Consider the following 15,791-nt stretch of genomic DNA (forward strand, 5'->3'; position numbering starts at 1 on the left):
TTATAAGTTAAAAGGGGGGGGAGGGCAGGGAACAAAGGCACACACTCTTCATTAGTCATATTTGCACCAAAGCAGTTAGTTAATAGGCCTTGATTGAGCAGCAAGCTCCTGAAACCTATTGCTGTAGTTCGGTAAAAACAATACAAATCTCTAATTCAGAAAAGTGCTGTAAGTGTGGGCTTGTCGTCAGCAGTGGGAGCTGGGGTTAAACCTTTAAAAGAGCATGTGTGTGTGGGTTTTTCACCTGGTGGCTGCAAGGTGAGAATTTGTGGCTGTGGCTTCTGTTCGTTGTCAGGGGACGGCGTGAGAAGAGGCGGAGTGTGGAAAGCCAGAAGGCGTGTGCCTCGAAGGAGCCCTCGTGCCTGCAGGTAGGGAGGAGGCGCAGTGGACTGGAAGTAGGCAAGTGCACACCAAGCCTATTTCTGGTGTGGAGGAGGAGAAAACCCCACACCCAGCAGGAAGGCACCACACCTTCCGTGGGGAGGAAGGCTCCAGAGCAGTTGAAGACAGGGGGACTTTGCCGATCAGAGCCAGAGAATGGCACGGGACCCCAGGAAAGGACTGAAGGGGAGAGAGAGGCTCCGGTTAGGGAACGTAGAGAGTAGCAATGGCGATGAACCACAACAGAGGCCCTGGGAGCATGATCGTGGGATCCGCTGGTCTTGCAGACAGACATCCAGACAGCTGTGATCTACCAGGACAAGGGAGTGAGTGCAGGTGAATGGAAAGGATCAGGGACGTGCACAAGACAAGGCTAGGTCTGTAAGGGCTACAACGTGAATTCTAAAAATGGCTATGAAGAGAAAAAATGAAAGTAGATCTGTTATCCACGATATATTTGAGTAAAATGAGCAAATGAAACTATACACCATGATACTATTTTACCTTAAAAGCTGTGGTATGGGTGGATCTCCCATATAATGGAGTATGTAGTTGACCTTTGGACAACGTGGAGATCACAGGTGCCAAGGCCCCGTGCAGTCAAAAATCCATGTATAACTCCTGACTCGCCAAAAACTTTACTACTAATAGCCTACTGCTGACCAGAAGCGTTACTGACAAAAATTAAGACATTTTGTATGTGTATTATATACTGTATTCTTATAATAAACCTAGAGAAAAAAATATTAAAATACTATAGGATTTTATAGTACTATACAAAAAAATTCATGTATAAATGGACCCAGGTAGTTCAAGGGTCAACAACTATAACCAATAGAGACATCTGGAAGAATAGGCCCCAAACATTAATAGGTGTCACTCTGAGTGATTATACAAACTTTCATTCTGTGCTTGATATACTTTAATACTATTTGAATTTGTTAAAACAAGTATAATGATACTTTTATTTTTAAATATTACATGTTTTAGGAGTACTCTTAAGTTGCTAGTTCTGCCAGCTCTTTACCAAGCTAAGAAATAACTAGGAATAACCAAAAAGAATGGGTGAGGGAATTTAGCAGGAAAAGGATAGGACTGCTAAGCAAAGGTCAAAGAATAGGAGAGGAGGACACATTCAAAGATGCCAACTTCTTTTCAAAAAACAGAAAGCAAATGAAGTGGTAACTCAGCAAGTAGAAGTGTTTCCATCCAAGTGCCTGTGGAGAGGGAAGAACGCAGGAAACGCTCCTAATCATGCATGCATTTGAAAATGTACTTAGAACCGCGATATGACGTATGAGTGGGGAGGGAAAGAGGCGGATTGGTGGAAGTTTATAAATCCTTAACTACCATAAAAGGAAACTAACCAGACGTTTTAAAATTAATGAGTAATATTAACATGTCACTTAGAAACATGGAAGAAACATCAGAGCTGACCGAATATTTGGGATTAAGGCCATCTGGAAAGCAAGACTGGGGCCAGGGGGAGGGGCGATGAAGGTTGTTTTTCTTTTTTCTTTAAGGTTCTTAAGTGTATATGACAAACTTTGTATGTTTAGCTGTGTATATGCATTACTGTATGGTGGGGCGCTGGAGAATTAGCTGCCTCCTCTGAAAAACATGGGAAGGAAAAGGAAGAACCAGCGTTGAGGTCAGCCAAGAGAACAGAGCGTTAGTGAGGGGGCTGAGGATACAGGGAAAACTTATTTGCAATGGCAAGAAGCACCACAATAAAAAAAATGAATAGAGAATGAGAAGGGCACAGCAGACAGAAGAGTGTCATTAAGATAAATGACATAAACTACCAGAAGAATCCAAAATTGGGGCTAGAGCTGCAACTCAATTTGTGTTAAAATCACAAATCTAGACGTGCTGAAAAGCTGTTTTATCTGGCATTCTCAGCCAAACCTTACCCAGCTAATTGGATTGATAGGACCAATTTCTTCTTGTCTTAAAAAAACATGAAACTCATCTGCCTTTAAAACTTTGCCCTCTGAACAAACCTGGAAGCATCATGCTCCCTGATTTCAAACTATATTACAAAGCTGTTAATCAAAACAGTATGGTATTGGCATAAAAACAGACACACAGATCAGTGGAACAGAATGAAGAGCCCAGAAATAAACCCACACATACGTGGTCAGTTCATTTACAACAAGTGAGCCAAGAATATACAGTGGGGAAAGGACAGTCTCTTCGACAAATGATGTTGGGAAAACTGGACAGCTCCATGCAAAACAATACATACACAAAAATTAACTCCAAATGGAGTAAAGACCTGAACGTAAGACCTGGAACCATAAAGCTCCTAGGAGGAAACATGGGTAGTAAGCCCCTCGACATTGGTCTTGATTTTTTTTTTGGATTTGACACCAAAAGCAGAAATCAATAAGCGGGACTACATCAAACTAAAAAGCTTCTTCTGCACAACAAAGGAAACCAACAAAAAGGCAACCTATTGAATGGGGGGGAAGTATTTGCAAATGAGATAAATCTGATAAGGGGTTAATATCCAAAATAGAGAAATTCATACAACTCAGTAGCAAAAAAACTATCCAAATAAAAAAAGGACAGAGGGACTGAAAAGACATTTTGCCAAAGACGACACACAAAGGGCCAACAGGTACACGAGAAGGTGTTCAACTCTAATCAGGGAAATGCAAGTCAAAACCACGTCACACCTGTTAGGATGACTGTTACCAAAAAGAAGTGTGGGTGAGGACGTGGATTGAGAGGAAACCGTTGTGCACTGTTGGTGGCAATGTCAAATGGCGCCGTCACTACAGAAAATAAGGAAGTTCCCCCAAAATTAAAAATAGAATTACTGCATGGCCCAGCAATTCCCCTTCCAGGTATTCATCTGAAGAAATGAAAACACTACCTGGAAAAGATACACACACCGCCTTGTTCCTTGCAGCTTTAACGATAGCCAAAATATGGAAACTTAAGTGTCCATAAGAGAAAACAGTGTTTAAACATAATGCAATATTATTCAGCCATTAAAAAAAAGGAAATCTTACTATCTGCAACCTCATGGACCTCAAGGGTGTTCTGCTAAGTGAAATAGGTCAGAAATACAAATACCTAAAAACCAACGAAACGGAGCTTATAGAACCAGAAAAAAGGTTGGTGGTTACCAGAAGTGGGGGGCAAAATGGGTGAAAGGAATCAAAAAGTACAAACTTCCAGTTATAAAATGAATTAAGCCAGGGCGCCTGAGTGGCTCAGTCGGTTAAGTGTCCGACTTCAGCTCAGGTCATGATCTCACGGTTCACAGGTTCCAGCCCTGCGTCGGGCTCTGCTGACGGCTCAGAGCCTGGAGCCTGCTTCGAATTCTGTGTCCCCCTCTCTCTGCCCCTCCCCCACTCGTGCTCTGTCCCTCGCTCTCAAAAATAAAACATTTAGAATTTTTTTAAAAATGAATAAGCCACAGGGATTAATGTACAGCATGGCGACTATAGTTATTATATTGCATATTTGAAAGTTGCTACTGGGTCTTAAAAGTTCTCACCACAAAAAAATTTGTATGTGGTGACAGATGTTATACTAGACGTTACCGTGGTGATCATTCCGTATCTACACACACCAAATCAGAAAGCTGTACAGCTGAACCTAACATTACGGGTCAGTTATACCTCAATTAAAGATAAAAAATACTTTGCCCGTCTGGTCTCGCTCCTGCACCTGGCCGCGCCGGCATCATCTCTGGGAGAAGTGAGCGTCTGAAAGGTGGAGTCTGATGTGCGTCTTCACTCCCAGTTCCTGTGTTGAAAGTCAGAACACTTCGCAAACACCTGGCGGGGGGGAGTGGGGGGGGGGTGCGGGCAGGAGAAACACCCTGGAAGGGTCCCTCACCCACCCGGTGGGGTTTACAGCTCATATTATAGACTAATGTGAATCTAGATAAACCGTAGCCCAAATACCCACCAAAGTATGCGATCGGCAACCGTTGAGCACATTACCCTGGAAACGTAGCCAACTGTATAATGAACACAAACACAAGGAAGAAGCCATATCCCCCACAGCTGGCACAGAGCCTGACACGTAGTAGGAGCACAGTAGGTATCTGCTGAATGAACAGAAATAAGTCTGTGCAAATACCTAATAAAATGTAATTGTAAAATCTGGCTTGTCCAGTTTGCTAGGAGTGTTAACATAGGAATGTGACCTTTTTCTGTATAATTACCTCGATCCGGTTAGGAGGCTCTTGTTCTGTTTTATATATCCTAAGCGTTTGGGATATAAAATACAAACAAATGCAGTGGGTACCAAGGTTATGCTTCGTTACGATGAAGAGACAAAGCTTCTAGGTCGCCCCACAGCAGAAAAACGGAACACATACCAAATCAAACTTCTGGGTAATTTACAGATTATAAAAATACTAAAATGCTGGGGCACCTGGGTGGCTCAGTCAGTTGAACGTCTGACTTCAGCTGATGATCTCATGGTTCATGAGTTCGAGCCCCATGTTGGGCTCTGTGCTGACAGCTCGGAGCCTGGAACCTGGTTCTGATTCTGTGTCTCCTTCTCTCTCTCAAAAATAAGTATTAAAAAAAAAAACCCTAAAATCCTTAACTATACTAACACTACAAATTGTAGATAATAACCAGTAAACGTGGCAATGTGAGACAAAGCAAAAAAAAATTTTCAAAATGATGTAAAAAACGGACACTATGCCATCCTGTGAACTGTAATAAACCACTACCACTCACACTGCATCTCCCGACCTTCCTCTCTGTGTGGCCTGTGCTACGGAGAGACCCACACAGGCTACACGCTGCATGGAAAACATCGCACCCGTTCCTTTTTCCACCCATACATTTAGTGGACTTTCATCCACTATCATTTATAGAGTCGTGGATCACGATCCTTAAAGTCTTGGTTTCTCGGAAAAATGTAATTCGTTTCTCCTTTTCATTTCAAGGATTTGACCGCTCAACGTCACGGGAGCAAATGAGGCCCCCAGGGGCCCGGACAGGCACGGTCACGGGATGGCCGCTCCCCAGAGAGCCCAGGGCAGCCTCAGACACCCAGCTCCACACGGCCTCCCAACGGCTCCTGCCAGCCCACCGACGTGCCGCGGCAGCAGCACACCAGCCCCTTCCCCACTCTACCTGGAGACACGGGGGGTCTTGGGTGCTCCGGAGCGCTGCAGCGCGACATGGGCCACAACTAAGGCAGGCACGTGAATCCCCTTAAACTCCTCACTTGATGCCTCATACGCTGTCACTCTTTGCAAAGCCAGTCGTGAAGCTTTTTTGTCCAAAGCAATTCATTATAAACTCCGTATTCTTTAAAAACTTCGATGCTGTGACAGTGCAAACAGCATTCATTTTATTGCTCAACTTCGGCATGGGCACATACATAGTTAATTTTTAAAAACCATTTATACAGATGTTATTGATAAAGCTCATGTAACAACGGAGTGAAAATACAAAGAATATCAAAGCTAAAACACTCTGTAATAAATACAAGTACAATGAAAACGATAAAACTTTGTTTTTAAAGTCAGTTTGAGAGAAGGAAGAATATTACATTAAGTGGACTAATTACATCTAGAAACAAAACAACTCAGCGCTTGGTACAATCGTCCCCCTCACGTAAGAACGTTCGATACCACAAATGGCACCTGTCGGCCATGTGCTGCAGCTGAACAAAACAGGCAGAAAAGAGCTGCTCTATCAAACCGTAACGATGACCGGAACAATCTCTAACTCCCAACAGTGCAACCAGTTCAATGCACTGGAAGGTCAAAGCAGACTTAGTGTTGTAAAAGAAAGCAAGTTTCCTTGGATTTAAAACGAAAGGAAATCTGTGCTCTGAACTGTAGGGGGGGGTTAAAAAAAAAAAAAGACGATAAAAATAAAACCCAATCAGGGCAACAAACTATGTGCAAAACAAAATGTTCACTATACACAGCACTATTTAAAAAAAATCAAGAAGACCCTTTGCAACAAAACTCACCTCTGTACTGCACATGAGCGCTCAAAAGTTCATACTTAAGCATTCATGATGGAAAGGCAGGGTTACGGAAAGGTGACCTCCCATACCGGAAATAGCACGGCCAGAGGAAGAGATTGGGAAAAAGCCCAGCTAAGGGGGATATGTGGAAATAAATATTCACATTAAACACGAGGTGCAAGTCCAAGATTCAATGACACATTGGGGGGTTTGGTTTGCTTAGCACCTATTTGGAAGAAATCAGGTAACCTCATTTTGAAAATGAAATCTAAGTCGTGTCTTTATAAATTATGTTGGTGATACCATAGACCGTTAGGGTAGATTTCTTTTAAAGCTCTATTAAGTCATTATTATAAAGTTAAAAAGGCACTCAGAAGCGATGGTATGAGCCTGCTTTATTGTCCATTATGACAGTAGCATTTATCACTGCATCCGTCAGTCAAGATTTCTCTAAAGCGTTCGTCGCGTACTTACTTTTTAGAAGATTAGAAGAGTGGGCACAATCATGCTGCACTAGCGCTTTAATATGAGACAGACCTGCAACCAGTAAGGTACTATTGTGAGAGCTGAACACTGACCATCCAATAGCTCAGAAACCTTTTCTGTACATTTCAAGATGTTCTCAGGTACTACGAACAACGCAGCGGGGAAACACCAAGTGTCTGGGAAGGAAAAGGTCCGCGTAAGCACGTTACCCCCGCACAGTTATGACTATGACTAACCTGCAGGCAGCAGTCCGATCTGGCTGAATGAAATGGATTCAAATACTTAGAAACCACACAAGTAGTTCTCAGCTTTTTTTGTTTTAAACGGCAAAATTTCCGCTTCCTTTATCCCCTCCCCAGCCTCCCACCCCATGAAAGCTTACTTGGAATCCCAATACACAAAAGAGACAAGGTGGGGGCTGCTCTGGGGAAAGGGGGTAGGGGTGGGGAGCTGGCGGCTCCTGCCCAAAGACCAACGAGGCCTTCCTCGCCCTCTCTGTCCCTCCTGTCTTAAGCCAGTACTTCTGATGCACCTCGCGGGAACCCCTTGGCTCCTGGACACAGACTGAAAACCAATCCATCAAACGAAAGAACGCAAAGGACCGATCACTTGATCATTAAGCTGCAAAATTTAAACAGAGCTCTCTTGTTAAAATTTGCCCTTGATTCACATCAATGTAAGAAATGTATATATATAGTGCAGATTTCTGATAGCTGAATTTAAAAACTCATCTATGACTTCAGATTTTTTCAATCCCTCACTCCAGAACTTTGGCTGCCTTCTGGGTCACACACCTTGAAAGCCGAATCTGGAGATTTCAAAATCAGATGCTGATCAACACCCAGGGAACTGGGATTCCCTCACCTCCCAAGTGAACTCTCCGGTTCTAAAGTAATTTATACCAGAGATCCAGAATCACTATTGCTTCAGTAATCCTACCCCCTGCCCCATCCCATGCCCACTTTATTAGGTAAAAACAGGATTTTCTAAGCTTGCTATATAAAATTTTTCCTTTTTCGTAATTTTAGCTGATTAAAACATCATGAGCAGCTAAACAAAGATTCTGGATGGTTTACTTGATAGAAACTCAGACCGTAATTCAAATATAATATAAATTAGGTGCACTTGTTATAGGAGACTTTGGTTTACAGAAACAGCATCTGTATTAAAGATAAGCTGACCCTGCAAAAGAATGAAAATCCCATCCCATCTACATGATCTGAGGAGCAATAAAAATGCAGTATTTCCATTTAAGATGAAAAGTAAATCCAAAATACCTGATCATATTGATTCAAGATAAAAAATTAGGGTTTTTTTAAAGTCTCTTAAAAACAAGGAGCCCTGAATGCATCTTACTGTATCAAATAAGCTAGTAAGTTTAGACTAAATGGTTGCATTAGGAATCTGACAACCAAAATTATGTAGCTGTATTCCAGGAAATTCGTGCTTGAAAAAAATACAAAAGACTCGCTTAGGCTAGATTGAAACATATAATGCTTTTAAAATATAATGCTTTGCTATAGAAAAATGTAATTAAATGTGTAAATGGCTTTTTTTTTTTTAAGATAATGATTCCTTTAGCCAATTGTTTACAAAGGTAGAATCGTTCAAAATAATTTTATTTCTTTTTACAAAGAGCAAGTACAGGAACTGTTCAAAATCATGTATTCGATCCAAATGAAATGTGATGTGTACCGACTGCTGGAGTTGTCTTGATGTTTGAGAGACTTGAAATCTGTGGAGCGATCTGAATAGATTACCTTTTTATAAAAATAGTAGTAGTCTTTAAGTGTAGAATACTGCCTAACTCTGGAAATGTAGGAAAAGTCAGCATTCTTTAGGTTCAAGATATTAATTTTAAATAGCAGCTGAGTGTGGCCTCATGGCAAAGCATAAAGACCTCTTTTTTCCTTGAAAAGGAATTTCAAAATTGTCCTTTCCCCTCACAGTGTCCTAAACATTTTTTTTTTTTTTAGGGGGGGTGGGGCATTTTCCTGTATTTCAGCATTCCGGGCAACTTTGCTGAAAGGAGGCTGTCGGTCAGGGTATAAATAGAGTCCGGGGTAAATCCGTGAAGTTCATCATTCCACAGCAAACCCACATGTCTCTTCGATGGCCGTTAGCAGCTTTTCGTATAACTTTTCATAGCTTTCATAGGGCGGAATGTCTATTCGATTGAAGCTGGAAAGAAGCACATCAGATATAACGCAGTTTATTCAAAGTCAGCAAACTGGCCTCCTGAGTGTGTCCTAACACGGTCATATCACTTTTTGTGACACGCAGAAAATTACAAAAAAGGCTGTGTTTCTCTAAAGTAGAAACTGCCACTTTTGGGTTTTCCTACCAATTTCTGAATAATCTTAAATCACGTAAAAACTGCTTATCATTCCTTTTAGAGGTCCTTTTAGTAATAAGAACAGAAAATGAAACATCGGTTTAAAACTAACACGCACATACGAGGAAGGATGGGAAAGCTTCAAAAACAGCTTACCACGTGTGGGCCTTTGGCAGGTTGTTGGTGCAGGCATCGATCTGGTGTATGGTGAAGAGTCGTGGGCCAGCAGCACCTGCAAAACAAGTAAATGTGGGTCACGCCACCGCACCTGCCTGCACTGGTCTCCAAAATCTCGGAAGAAAACTGGTACATAAACCACAGGGCCTATGGATGGGGATACTGGTGACTCCACATAAGCTGCCAAGGGCAGCAGGCAAAGAACCTGGGTTTGGAAAGCTGGAAATGACCTTGGAAAACACTGGATTCCTTAATATGCTAGCATTTCATTTGACAAACAGTCCAGGATGGAAATCCTTCACCAACTTCTATCTTCTAAAAAAAAATCAATGTGCCAAAAGCGTGAGAAGAAAAGTAAATGGACAAATCCAAGATCAAATACACACACACACACACACACACACACACACACACACACACAAACTCAAAAAGATGACAACCTAAATACAAATTCAGGTTTCATGCCTCAAACTTGGCCGAGAACAAAAGATTAGCAGCCTATGGAATAAATCTCAGTTAACGTAAGACACCCCATCAACGGGTATGCAGAAATACAGCTTCACTTTACGCATCTGGGGAGTCGGCTAATGAGAGCTCTTCAAATGGGGAATGTGAGCACAAATCCAAGTGCGCTTTCCCCATGGACTTCTGACAGGTGTACTGAGGCCAACACTGCTGAATTTTGCATCAACCTTGCTGTGTGCGTCCTCAGTCACCGCCAGCAGCTTCGGAGGTAAAGGAAGCGGCCGCCCCTGCGTGAAGCTCCACTGTCATTAGCAACATTACCAACTCTCCCCCAAACGAAACCGCTATTCCATGGAAAACAATTCTTACAGGTGCAATAGGTTTGTAAATGAATGGTCTGATGCCATGCAGTAATGGAAGTGCTCTGGCCAAACAGCTTCCACAACTCATGCTGCCTCTTTCTATTAAAAGAAGAAAAAAGTAGAGGGAAGAGGCATCCCAAGTGGGTGTAGGTTTTGCAGGGTTGAGGTGTGAAGGTGGAAGGGGACGGGCTTTCCCTACAGGAATGTGCGATATGCGTTAAGGGCAGGGTGACCCGAAAAGAAAAGGCAAGCATCGTCACATATGGTCTCTAGCGTGCGGCACTCACTACAACCACGGAGAACCCCGGCAGCAGAGGCTCTTGGGAGGGAACAAAGGACAGGAAGGAGAAGGTGTCAAGATACGAGAGCTATAGCTACAAGGCAGAATGAAGAGATCCGTTTATAAGCCCATGGCTTGTAAACTACGGGACCCAAATATCGACGCCCTCCCCCAATCCTCGGACCCCATATCGCGTGTTTCTTCTGGCTTTTCTACCTTGTAAAGCCTTGAAGCCCTGCAGAGGCACTCTAGATGATCCTGTCACAAACTGAAGTAACCGTGCTCTTCGCTCTTCATCAAAGAACTCCACAGCTTTCCAGAACCACTTGACGACATTGCTGTCTGGCGTGCAGTGTTTTAACCGGGTGTTTACCTTCCAGTCATTAACATCTATCTTTCCAAGTCCACAAATAATGAGCTGTTAAAATATTGCACAAATAATGAGCCAATGGAAATCCAAGTCAAGCCAAAAATTCCTCAAAACAGAACTTTCGATCTGTAGTGCTGGCTCTCATGTGGTGGTTCTTCATCATCAAGGGTGCACATCGTAATCGTCTGGAAAGCTTTTCAACATACACACACCATCAGGTCCTACGTTCAGAGGTTCAGATTCTGGGAGCCTGGGGCGACAGGAGGGATCTGGACTTAAAAAGCTCCCTGGGTCCCTACTTACTTACTGCAGGTCCGTCCCCAGGGTCTGAGAACCACCACGCTCACAAACATGACAAGATCCAAGTTCCGAATTTCCACAGAATTCTAAATTCTGTTTAATGGACAGAAACTAGACTCAAAGAGTAAATACGGTCTGCATGTGCCTTCCTCAATACCTGCATCATACTACTATGGGTTTTAACACTTATTCGCTTGGGGATTTGGACAATTCGGTTCACCTCCCTCGGCCAGCGGTTTCCTCTGCTCCGCTACATCCTGTGAAAGAACCGTACTGCTCGCTCAGGAACTCAAGAAATGGGTGTTGAATAAGCAGTCCTGATCATCTTCAAGTTGTATCAAAGTACGAAATACATGACTGCACTGACAGCTCTGCCTGACATCCTGATGTAGGGTCAGCACAGATGAGCCGTATCAAAATCACTCTGATACTATCAATACTCACATATCCTTAGAACCCAAGACTAACTCACCTCAACAATGTGTTTAGAAAAGTGAAAGATGATAGGGTACAATGTAAAGCATAATGTAAGCTGCACATCCTATATTTTATGATTAGTTCTAATCCCAGATCACATACATGCATATATACATATATATACACATACATACACACGCTTTAATAAAAAATTTTTAATTTCATTAGCAGTAGAAAGTATGTAATAAACCTTAGGCCTACTGAATAAAACCTCCACCAAAGCTTTCATAGGGTTCTAGAAAGATTACTGAATCATAGCCACGCTCAACAGGGAGGTGGTGATCCAAATAGGATTACAGAAGTTATTTATATCACAAAAAATATTTCCTAAATTCTTTTCTTCAGAGGAATGGTAATTATAAGGCCAAACTCCTCATCTGTTGTATGAACAGATAAAAATGGACTGTATTTCAACTTTGCTGCCATTCCTATGTTTTCTTCCTCTTCCTGACCACTTCCTACTGGCCATTTCCCTAAGGAATAGCTCAATCATGAAAGGAATGGGGATGATACTGAACTCAAACCAATCTTTTGAGGTTTGCTAACAGGTCTGTTAAAAGATTTATAGTTTAGAAAGCACACTGAAGTTAATGAATAAAATCAGGTTTTACATTTATTTGTAGATTTCAAATATTTATGCTATCCCTAGCCACTAATTAAAATATGCCCCTGGAAGAATAAAACCTCATTGTTTTCTCAAAGTAGCTCAGTGGAAATTCAGATGTATTTGGTTAAAGGTCTTAATTATAAAACCAGACTACAGGTGCTTTAAGGGCCAGCTTTAAAGAAAACAAAAACAAAAACAAATCAGTTAACTGCTTATTACTGCTATTGTTAGTAATGAATATTTCCAAAGAGAGGAAAGATGTTTAGATGCAGTTTATCCTCAGTGTTTTAACTACTGCCTCTATGGTCTCAACTATCAAATGCTTTCTCGCAAAAGTTAGTGTAAACCAATTGAGACTTGGCTTCTAATTCAAATAAACTGCAATATGGTAGAGACGAAGTAATGAAGTTTTATTTAATTAAATCAACAGCCACTTAATTAGGGAAGAGAAAACAACATTAGAAGAATGTACACCTAAGACATGAAATCAGTTGAAAATGAGAAAGGATAATATGGCCAAATAAGTTAAGAATGTTCACAGTGTAAGAGAGATGACTTATTTGTAGCAATTCCAAAGCAGGAAAGACTTTTCCCGTGAATACCAATTCTCATAGCAGCACACCGTGAAGCTTCAAAAGCACCAGCAATACGACTTTCCTCTAAAACTAAGTTAACAGAAAATCCCCAAACTTTCCTTGTTACACTAAATGATGTCATGACATTAATACACTGACCTCTAACTCCTTCTCATCGAATGTCTTCAGCAGATGCTGTGGAATTACTTCATTAAATCCTTTCTGCAGAGCCAGGAACTGTGCCTCAATGCCTCGTAAAAATCTCCAGTTCACGTAGAGCCTGTAAACATTGGGCGGGGGTTTCACATGATCCATATATTCAGACTGAGTAACTATTACGAATCTCTACTTCAGCAATCTTACACATCACAAGCACCTGGCATTAAGAATTTAGTCCAGAGTCTAAAGGAATTTCAGATTCCCAAGCGTGCTGGAGGCCACGCTGTGAGGCAGTTCACTGTAAGTTAAAAGTTGGAAACCTTCTGCTAACAAAGCAACTCTGCAGATCACAGAGAGGGCAGGTCAATGGCAAGGCGGCTAGAGATTCGATGGGTCTGGAGTTAAAATCTTGACAAAACTTCTCTCTGAATTCTAGCATGCATGCCACCAACCAGAAAAAAAAAACAGCCCGTGCAACCAAAACTGATTATTTTTCTAGTTTCACTTGAAAATGTCATCTGCGTGTGCTGGGTGTTTTGCTTCTATTTTGGGGGTGTTGGCTCGGGGACAGGAGGTAAAGAGACTCCTCCTATCGATACAAAATGACAACAGTAAAAGTCAACAGTGTGCACTTTCTGATTATGCACTCCTTGTTCCCTGGAGGCTTTATAAACACTGGAAGATGTAACTAAATTAAATAAGTACATAAATAAAATAAAAAGTACAATAAATAAAATTTTAAAAGTACACCAAACTACACCTAACGTATAGCTTCACTTATATTTTTTACTTGGACTTATAACTGAATTGCCTTTTTTAAAAAAAAATCTGTCTACCCAGGAAAACTTCTCCATCTCAAAAATCTCAGAACTATTCCCCTGCCAAATATGTCAACATTTCCTCCTGGCTTGGAGAAACGATTCTCTACTTTCAGTAATAAGTTACTTGACATGAGACCCTTTGGCGGATCTCCTTTTTGTCTAAGAGGACGGCAAAATGACACCTCCATAAAAAGCCTTTCTCTGTAACTTTTTTTTTCTCCCAAACTGTATCTGGTAAGAGATAGGACAGCGTGCTGAAAGCATGACAGAGTCTTGGCAAATGGGGTCTAGGACCCTAAAGTGACACATTACTGAAATTCAGGAAATTCCCATCCATTCTTTTCTTTTCCAATTTAGAAACGTAATACATGCTTATTTTCTATGTAAGGAAAAATCAAACATTAAATGTGAACAAAGAGTCAACACTGAAAGCCCGTTCTATTACCCTCTCCTCCCTCTCTACTTCCAGGCCTGGCACCTGCACCCCCTTACCCCAGGCAAACATTTGACCTGGTATGCAGTCTTCCTGGACATCTTCTGAATAATTATAAAACAACACAGACTTTTTCCCCCCATAGAATTCTTATAAAACTTGCTTAAAAAAAAAAAAAAAGTGTTTTGCTGCTGTTGTTGTTTCAGTAATCTCTACACCCATTGTGGGGCTTGAATTCATGACCCCAAGATCAAGAATCACATTCTCTTCCCAATGAGCCAGCCAGGCGCCCCTAAAACTTGCTTTTTAAATCTGACATCTTCTACAGTCTATTTATTTGTATTTATTTTGAGAGAAAGATTAGAGAGCAAGAGGGGAGGGGCAAAGAGCGAGGGAGACAGAAACCCAAGCAGGCTCCGCGCTGTCAGCGTAGAGCCCGATGCCCTGCTTGAACTCCTGAACCGTGAGACCATGACCTGAGCTGAAATCAAGAGCTGGACGCCAGTCAGTTAAGTCTCCTTCTTCTAAATATCAGTCTCTTTCTTCTACATATCCATATAGTATTCTGTTGAATGTATGTATGTATTTAATCATTCTCACCTAAAAACATTCCACCAGTTTTCAGTTGTTTTCACAAGTAATATTTATTTAAAAAAATTTTTTTTTTCAATGTTTATTTATTTTTGGGACAGAGAGAGACAGAGCATGAACGGGGGAGGGACAGAGAGAGAGGGAGACACAGAATCGGAAACAGGCTCCAGGCTCCGAGCCATCAGCCCAGAGCCCGACGCGGGGCTCGAACCCACGGACCGTGAGATCGTGACCTGGCTGAAGTCGGACGCTTAACCGACTGCACCACCCAGGCGCCCCTTCACAAGTAATATTTAATTGAACATCCTTAAATTTATTTCTTTAACGTGTTTCCATAGACTAGATTCCTAAAAACAGGGCTGCTGGTTGAAAGGCAGATGCATTTTCATTCTGACAAGCAAGGTTACTCACCACCATACTAACGAGGATGCATTTTCACTTTGGTAGCTGTTATCAAATCGCTTTCCAAAAAAAAGCTATTCCAACAGACTGTTGGGCCTCTTGTGTCAACCAGGAAAATTTAAGCCAATGAGACTTAGAGACATTTCTTGTGTACATGTGGTAAAATAGAGTTCAAACTCCCATATTTGATTACCACGGTTTTATGTTTAGAAGAACTTTAGTTACCACAGGCCAAATGATCTAACCCAACTTCTAAATTCCTAAATCATCCGGTGATTATGTAAAATTTGAAGAGTATTTTCTCATACTCATCCCTTAAACTCACAATGTGCTTGCTTCTAAACAGGACAAGGGCTGGTGTCACAGCCCAGAAGTACTGTCAGCCGGCTGCGGCAGCTACATGACAACTAGCTGCATGCACCCTCTCTCTTGGTGTTCCTGCCTCTACACCGCCCCTCTTCCACACGAGCCTGCACTGGCCTGTGACTCGCTTTAACAGAAAGAACACAGCAGAGGTGATCTGGCCAGTTCCAGGCTTAGGCCTTAAAGAGATCTGACAACTTCTGCTCTTGTGCTCCGGGAAACCAGCCACCCTGTGAGAAGTCTGGT

The 15,791-nt window shown here is 41.9% G+C and overlaps 1 protein-coding gene and 1 long non-coding RNA gene across 4 annotated transcripts in view; one reads left to right on the top strand and one right to left on the bottom strand.

Moving 5' to 3' along the window:
* Window positions 1–36: 36 nt before the first annotated feature.
* Window positions 37–6,260, top strand: LOC123381858. Its single transcript, XR_006589347.1, has 2 exons — window positions 37–368; window positions 5,306–6,260. It is a non-coding gene; the product is annotated as an uncharacterized LOC123381858 (long non-coding RNA).
* A 2,169-nt stretch (window positions 6,261–8,429) lies between these two features.
* Window positions 8,430–15,791, bottom strand: part of SMURF2 (SMAD specific E3 ubiquitin protein ligase 2) — a 118,607-nt gene continuing 111,245 nt past the window's right edge. For 2 of the 3 annotated variants that reach the window (XM_045044237.1, XM_023243700.2), the window contains 4 exons: window positions 12,936–13,056; window positions 10,664–10,865; window positions 9,320–9,395; window positions 8,430–9,009 (listed from right to left, as the gene is read on the bottom strand). In XM_045044237.1, coding sequence (XP_044900172.1) covers window positions 8,910–9,009; window positions 9,320–9,395; window positions 10,664–10,865; window positions 12,936–13,056 — 499 coding nt within the window. In that variant the 3' untranslated portion in view covers window positions 8,430–8,909. The remainder of the gene's footprint in view (window positions 9,010–9,319; window positions 9,396–10,663; window positions 10,866–12,935; window positions 13,057–15,791) is intronic. The other variant, XM_023243701.2, reaches the window with a different exon arrangement.

The sequence above is a fragment of the Felis catus genome, chromosome E1 (genome assembly GCF_018350175.1).
Source record: "Felis catus isolate Fca126 chromosome E1, F.catus_Fca126_mat1.0, whole genome shotgun sequence".
NCBI classification, from domain to species: Eukaryota; Metazoa; Chordata; class Mammalia; order Carnivora; family Felidae; genus Felis; species Felis catus.